Genomic DNA, 8,127 nt, shown 5'->3' on the forward strand with positions numbered 1-8,127 from the left:
ATCTGAATCAAATGCCTGTTTAAACAATGTGAAAGTTGCTGCGTGCTGCTGATAGCCCCACCATAATCTTGTTGATAATTTTTTTCCCGATAGTTTGTGTTCTCCATCTCTTTGCCTTGTTGGACCGTGTGCGTTAATGTATCTATTTATATGGCTTCGGGCTGCTTTCTGCCATTGGTTTTGTGTCACCATATGAAAATGTAAAGGCGAGATTAAAATAAAGCTTAAAAGAAAGATAAGGGTTACTTTGAAAAATTACTTCTGAAGTTCAGTAAAATTAAGATGTATAGGCAACCTCATGTATGAACTTCTGTCTATGAAGAAGAGAGGTGGCATTTTTTGGATGTAAATAAGTAATGGGTGTTTTGGGAAAACTGGACTATAATCACTTTGAAAATCAGCAAACCTTAAAAGATCAATTTAGTATTGTACTTTCTATTGAGACCATTCAACCAATGGAACATTTTATTTAATGAATAATAAAAAGAGGGGTGTGACTTCATAGTTTGTTTTTTTTTTTTTTAACTCGGGTCGTGAGATGAGATAGTCACTAAAGGTCTAAGTACTCTTGTCTGTTTTCTTAATAGTACAGAGTATAACATTATTGAAGACTGTTGTTGATCATTAATTCTTCTTTACGATGCTGAAGGTGGGCTCGGTTCCACGCTCATGTAAATCCCTGAAGGCTTCCACTAATTTCAGCAGCCTTTCCTTGCTCTTTCTATCACCAGTATTGCCCGTTAACTGGCAAAGTGTCTCTCTGGGACTGAAGGTACCTATCAAGGTAAAAAGGGAAAACCCAGTATTTACAAGATACTAAAATACCTCGCAGAACTTGCCAGACAATTTCTGCACATACATGCTTCAATCACTTTCTTAAAATCTATTTATTGCCTTTTTTTTTTTTTTTTTTTTGGCATCTTCCTCTCAGGACTCTATTAAGTGGCTTCCCAAGTCTCCTAAACTGTACAGTGGCCATCACTGGAGCTCCCAGGGCTCTCGCTGGGCCTCTTCGAAAGGAAAGGAAAGTTTTCATGGTGGTAACCTGTACAAATTCAGCTCTGCCAATGGAAAATGGAGGGAAGGAAGGATCAGTCCTGAGCAAGAAGCAGAGGAACTGGAAGATCCTGATGATGTAGGTAGCCTTCTTGAAGTCAAGAGGGATAATGCTGTGTGTCTGTCAAGAAACTACAATCCACTCGCAGTGCTATGCTGCCAAGCACTTTGGGTGAGCAGGAGGCTGCACTGCTTGTACTTTCACATCCTTGCTTGTGCAGAGGGTACAGAATCACGTTCAATGTTTTATTCCTTTACTTTGCTTGCAGTTAAACAATTCCCTCAACCCACAAGAGTGCAGTGCAACCTGCAGGTTGAGATGAGTAACCTGAGCAATGATGAGATACATATGTTTTTTATTTTACTCCTACTCATATCCCCAGTTACCAACACCCCTCCATCTCTTTCAGGTAAGCAGGTTGTTAGCAGTGCTTGAAAGTCAATGTCTCCCAAGGACTGGATGGTAGAAAAGTGAGGTGGTAGTGCTACTCCACTGCATGTTTAGTTTTGGGTAGTGCTCTTCCAGGATGCTGACATCTGGAAAACCCTGAATGCTGTGGTTTCTCTAGCCTGTGCCCACCAGGTGTCTGTCACCTGGGTGGCAGCTTGGCTGTCGTCTCAGTCATAGCCTGGGAAAAGGAGGTTGTGATTGCTCTCTTGCAGCCTTTCCCTTTCAGGTCATTGCTCACCAGTATTTCCTCCAGATGTTTGCTGGGAGTTGAGGGAGGAATTGGGGCTCCTGCTCCTCTGCCAGGACCTCTGCTCCGTTCCTAGCCCCTGACTGCTGCTGGTGTGCCCCCTCCTCCAGCCCCTGCTCCCAGCTCTTGTCCTGGTCTTTCTCCCCAACACCCATGGCACCCCAGATCTGCCGATGGGTCAGGGTTAGTCAGCCTGTTGCTGTTAAAGATGAATCTCTCTCAAGAGAAGAAAGATAATGGAAGTTTTAAGTGAGTTAAAGCTAAACAAATTCCCTTTTAATCTTAAGTGAAAATGGGAAGCAATCGTGTTTGCTTGCTCCCTGGGGTTGGCAATGCTTTTTTCCATCCCAACCAAAAAGAGATTGTGGGAAAGCTCTGATATAGATTGAAAAATAAAGTTTCCAGTGGGGTTTCTGCACAGCTGTTCATGGTAATGCCACTGCTTTTCACTTCTGGTATTAAACTTCCAAGGTTAGGAAGATATTTATGGGGTTTATTTTCAAAGATGTTGACCTTTGCTGCATCATTTTACTGCTAACAGAAGATATAAGGATTATGATAATACGAAGATCTGATTCAGCCTTACCCATCAAATTATGGAGCAAAAATCAGCAAAACATAAATAAAGCATCCGTAAAATATGAACAGAATTTGGACCTCGTGGCTGAATTTCATTTAGCCACTTTGCCAAGCAGAACTGATAACTGGAAAATGTCATTGTGTTTTGCAGTCAAACTTGTCTGAAGCTTTAATTGTTGCTGGATGTGCTTTAATTGTGTATTTCTCTTTTCAAGCCCTTGTGGTTTAGCTAAGCATAGGGTGACACTGTCAGTTCCTCACTGCATCTGAGAGTAGGTACAGCTTAGAGCCAGGCTTGAAAGCAGGCTTCGGGATGCCTCACCTTTGAGGCTCCACTTCCAGTGGACTTCTAAATCACTAAGTTTGCAGGTCTCCACTCATTGCCATTTGCAGCTGAATAAAGTCAATCCAATTACTTAAACAAAATCTTCTCTTTGAGACATAGATGCAAGGTAGGGGCTTGCCTTCCCTCTCACACCTGTGCTCCCAAAAATAGAACGTGAGCCTTGAGGAACTATGAGAAATGTTTTAATTTTTGTGTGGAAAGCCGTTTCCTTTGCCTCATGTGTATGGTTCCTTGCCCTGGGACAGTGTATTCAGTACTACTGAGCTGCCAGAGGGTGCCCAAAATAGCCTTGTTCTCATGCTCCATCCTTTCCATGGGGCACTGCAGGATTTAGTTGGGTATATGTGTGTTATATCTGCTTGTGTGTGCCAGGTGATCTAGAGGAAGGCTGTATGAATCCCAGTCCCTGTTCCCACATTTCCACCCCCGTGTTGAGGGAAAACCATGCCCAGAGAAATAATAGTAAAAGAAAGATAATTGTATGTTTGTTTTAAAGTTGCAGTTTTGTCTTCAGTGAAACAAATCCTAATGTACAGCAATGCGATAGAGAGAAACAAATCCAATTTACCGTGGGTAGGGTCTGGGTATCAGATAGGTAGTCTCCTTGCTGTCCCCGTGTTTACCTTTTTTATCTTTAACCCCCAGGAACCTATTTCCAAGTTTTCCGGCAGCCTTTTTGATACTGATGACAGCATGAGAGATCAAAGAAATACCAGAACAGCTCTTCAAGAAAAGCACAAGTCGGCAATAAAAGGGAAGACTCTTGCAGGGTCTAACACTAAGGTGCAGCCACCTGTCTCAGCAGCGAGCAGCTTCCCTGGCAAGAGCGGCTGGATCCCAGAGGAACTGAGGGCGGTGGATGTGCCGCAGCCCCCACTGAAGGTATTGAACTGCTGCATGGGCTGGGCTTGCCGATGGCGGGGCTCCACGTGTTCGTGGGGAAGTCTGCGTGTCCACAGGGAAGTCTGTATGTCCATGGGGAAGACTGCTTCTTGTGGAAAGCAGTTTATAAAAGATGCAAAGAAGGGGGGACATTGCATGGTAGATGTCATGAGACTTACTTTCCCAGAGTGTAAGCTGAGGTTTGTCCTTGCTCCCTCTAGCTTTTATGGAAAAATAGTTTTCCATTAAAAAAAACCAAACAAACTTCTTTTGTTGCCATTTGATACTGTCTCCTTTTATATATCCAGCTTTGGTATTGTAAGGTCAAGCCAAGGGTGTGTGCAAGTGCGCACTCAGCTAAGTCTTCACTTAGTCCCTGGTTTAGGAGCAGTGGCATGGCCTTACCCTCACGGCATGAGAAAGCCTCCATACCGTGAAAAGGGATGGGAATGTTCAAGTGAAAATTTATCAGTGACAACTGCAAGATTTGGGCTGAAGTTTATGGACAAAGCTATACTCTGAACTCAATGGATATATCCCATCTTGGCATGTTTTGGAGCATATGAGGAGGAAACATGCTTTATGGGTTGGCTCCCAGGGGTGGCCCAGTAGAGATCACACCTCTGCTTGACCGCCCATGGGGTGGGAGAAGCAGAATTGTGCTGCATCCCCAGCATCACAGGATGCAGTGCCAGGAAAGGCGATGCCCCCAGTGGGGCACCTGTGCTGGGACCTGTCACCAAAGCACTGCTGGTAGTCATGGGCTTGTGAAATCTTGAGAGTGCGGGTAATGCTGCATCTAAGCAACATTTGGCAGGTGGTTTTCATGACTGACAGGATATTTTCATACCTTTTTAGGAAATGGGAATTTCAGATTAGTATGTTATATGTGCAGGCGTAACTGCATTACAGTTGTTAAATTTTGAAACGCAGTTGTGTTGAAATATACTTAGTTATAAAATATAACAAGTTACTGAAGCCTGAATTGTCTTAGAGATATGAAGCAAATCAATGAAAATATGAACATTTTCCTAATGTGATAAGGTGACATGCAATTTGCATTCAGATTCCACTCCACTGTGGCAAGGTGCTCCTTAAATTTAATGTGACTGTTGTTTTAGCAATTAGCAAACTATTATTTATTACCAAGCATACGATATACTAAAGAAAAAAAGAAAATAATGTCTGGGAGGAATAATTCTTAAATGTAAGATGTCTTTGGAACTTGAAACTCATTTTATTTGGGCTTTGTTGTGAATTCTGTAAATTCAAAAAATTATCTTAAGATTTTATACTAAATTTTTGCTGATACCAGCAGGAGGAGAATAGACTAGATGGATTACAATTTATGCTGCTTTTTTAAAAGCTTGCTGATATTTGTACTTTTAAGTCAATTATTAGAGTACTGTCAAATCTTTTGGTGGAATCAATACAAACATACATACAGAAAGCCAGTTTAAAGAAAAGAAAATGACTGTAATAGTGCTCAAATTCAGTTATCTGTTCTCAAAAGAGTTGAGAGTAAGCAAATCAGGCTGTAGGTGAGGTTTCAAAGCAAAGGTTTTTCATCAGCTTATCAAGAAATAATTCCTTTTTACTCCTCCTGTGTACTGGCATTGTTGCCATCGTGAATGCTGAGTAAATCGGTGGGTTTTAAGAAACAACTGGTTTGGTCAGCAGCCTTATAAACAGCCTTATATGGTTTTGGCATGATGCTAAAACCTGGAGATATAATGCATTCTTGTGTTATTGAAGAGTAAAGATTGGTTTTGCATGTGCCAGTGTTGAAGCATAGCACCATTTTGTTCTGGGCTGGGCAAATCTGCTGATGTTCAGTGGGAGGTAGATTGTCATTGCTCATGTAATTAATAGCCAAAGTTTTTGATTAATCGGGCCACTTATCCATTATAATTCTTTTCCAGATAACCATTACTGTGTGCAGTCAAATGGGGAGTCTTGGTATTAGCATTGCTGGTGGAAAGGGCTCATCTCCATGTAAAGACAATGATGAGGTGCATTTCATTACTCAAAATTTATCTAGTAATTGTTAGAAAGAAACTGTTGAACAGTTCTTTGAAGCTGTTGTGTTTTGTTGTTTTCTTTCAGAGGTTGTCCTCAATGTAACATCACTGTCTTCATAATATAGCTAACAGGGGTAAACATGGGTAACTTATTTCCCAAAGTAGAAGCCAGCAGTAGATTTTGATGGGGAAGCTCCTGGAGGGATGATTTGGAGAGAAAACCCAATGTAAAACAATTATTTTCCAAAGACAACCTGATGGCTGAAACACCGTTGGCTAGTTTCCACTTTCTGCCTGAACCTGGGGTCGCTCCTTTGGCAATCCACATGCCTCTCCCATTTGCTCATTCCCAGGAGCTAACTTGATTTGAGAGAAGTATTTCTCACATCTTCTCACTTAATTACCATTTAAATAAATCTTTGTTTCCCAGGCTGTCCCCCGTGGCACAGTGTAAACAATTAATGACTTTTGTTCATTGTTGTATGTGTCAGCCATGGAGCCTTTTTTTTGTTGTTGTTGTTGCTAATGTGCTAAGACATTTAGTTTTTATTTTAATAGAGGCAGCAGAACAAGAAGTCTTGAAAATTAATTACTTCCCGTTTGCTTTTTACATCTAAGAACAATGAAAGAAAACCTGTCAGGTCTGAAACCTGTCTTTTGTGTTACCAGGGGTTCACGATTGCACGGCTGCCAAGAGATGGCCCAGCAGACTTGGCTGGGGTACAAGCAGGAGACAGAGTGGAAGAGGTAGATGGGTTGTTTGTCAATGTGAAGTGCGTTCCCTAGCTATCTTTAAATCAAATCACTCAGAGTTGGGGAATTCGAGATCTAGGCTTGCCTCAGCTTTTTTGATACTTCCCAGACTGCATTGTAAAGAAAAGATAATGGCATTAAATTGTTGTATTTTCTTCTTATTATATTCTGGTTTTCAGAGCTTTATGTTCAAAGTGCTTAACAAAATATTATTTGCTTAAATGGCTGATTTGTAAAGGAAAATCATGGTCTTAGTAAGCAATTATGTAAGCACAAATGTAGTTGTGCTGGGACCAAGAAGCTTTCTTATGACATTGTATTAGATTTGCTAAATGAGTTCATTGCAGTTGTTACAAAGAAATATGATCTAGATGAGCTTGTTTCTCTGAGGTAATTTTTGGTTGGGAGAGGACAGCTCAAAGTAACTCCCCTGATGGAGGCTTACAGTGCCAAGGGATAAATGTGTGTCTCAGGCTGCTCCACCTCAAGCCTCATCTTTCCTGGCAGAAGCCACTCTCTTGAGCTTCAGAGGTTCCTAAGAGCCGTGGGGATCACATACAGTTTTGTGATACATATTTTGGACCTACTGTTTGCTTCCCACAGGCTGAGAAAGGCAGAGTGGGAGGAGACCCTCTACAAAATTACTTTGAGATGAAACTGGTCCATAATTTTTTTCAGCTTTTCTTCTCTTAGACTGTCATTTATACTTGCTTAAATTAATAGTTTTTACTCCAGCATACTCCTTGTTGAATTAAGATAGGATAGAGCAAGCGATATTGCATGTCTATTAAATTGCCAGGAATAAAGATACAACATGTATCAGCCAAAGACAAATTAATGAGAAAATAATCTACTAATTTTGTAAAACTATGCTCTAGACTTATTAATAGAGGATTGTGTTCCACAATCCACACATGGAAGTTAGTTTAACATTTTTAAAAGGTTAATTACAGATAATTCTGTATCATTTTACCTTTTCTCTTTTGTGAAAGGATTATCCTTATCTCATTTTTGTATTTTAACAGATGTGAGAGAATTTACATAATTCTTTACATATTTCACATTATCAGATCATCAGGGGAAAAAAAATCAGGATTTTTAGTTGCTGTAACTTTACCTTCTAAGCAGACTTTCTAGTAAAGTCAGTATCTTAAAAATCATCCATTTTGCTCAGGTTCCTCTTTGGGGCTGTAATTCATTCTTATTTTTGTGGCTATTTGAAGTATACTAGGTACTAATGTCTGTTCATTTAATGAATAGTGAAACAAGTCAAAAAAAAGAAATTTCTGTTCCATACTGTTCTGTCCTGCTGTTGTTATCCTCAAATCTTTATAATTTCTCTGTCTCCCACAAGATGGCAGAATCATTCATCTATTTAAAGAATGTAGAAAAAAAAATCTCTGCTTTTTGTACGTGTGGGAGATGAGAAGGAATTCATGCATTTGTGTGTGCTATAGGAGTCCTAATGTTTTGATGACAGGACTCAACTGTGTACAAATAACCAGCATTTTTCTCTTGATACTATGTGTTACAACTTCTTATTCTTGAACTGAGCATTTCAACACTTCGCATATATATATACAGTGTGTTCATCAAAAATGGAGAACAGCAAGAACGGCAATTTTATTTGCTTTCATTGTACAACCATATATAATGATAGGGCCAGGCGTTTGTATACTAACCTGAGAGGGAGGGAATTGCTCCTCTTAAACAGCTTTCAGAATAAAAATATATGTTTCTGCTGCTTTGTTTTTAAAGGCATGCCTCGTTTCAGAACCTGACACCCTTGAAG

General features: G+C 40.3%; 1 protein-coding gene across 1 annotated transcript in view; it reads left to right on the forward strand.

Moving 5' to 3' along the window:
• Window positions 1–640: 640 nt before the first annotated feature.
• LOC104126242 (muscular LMNA interacting protein) overlaps window positions 641–8,127 on the forward strand; it is a 138,641-nt gene continuing 131,154 nt past the window's right edge. The window contains exons 1-3 of the mRNA XM_035894173.1: window positions 641–784; window positions 932–1,135; window positions 3,325–3,561. Coding sequence (XP_035750066.1) covers window positions 641–784; window positions 932–1,135; window positions 3,325–3,561 — 585 coding nt within the window. The remainder of the gene's footprint in view (window positions 785–931; window positions 1,136–3,324; window positions 3,562–8,127) is intronic.

The sequence above is a fragment of the Egretta garzetta genome, unplaced genomic scaffold, assembly GCF_000687185.1.
Source record: "Egretta garzetta isolate BGI_Z169 unplaced genomic scaffold, ASM68718v1 scaffold415, whole genome shotgun sequence".
Classification (NCBI taxonomy): domain Eukaryota; kingdom Metazoa; phylum Chordata; class Aves; order Pelecaniformes; family Ardeidae; genus Egretta; species Egretta garzetta.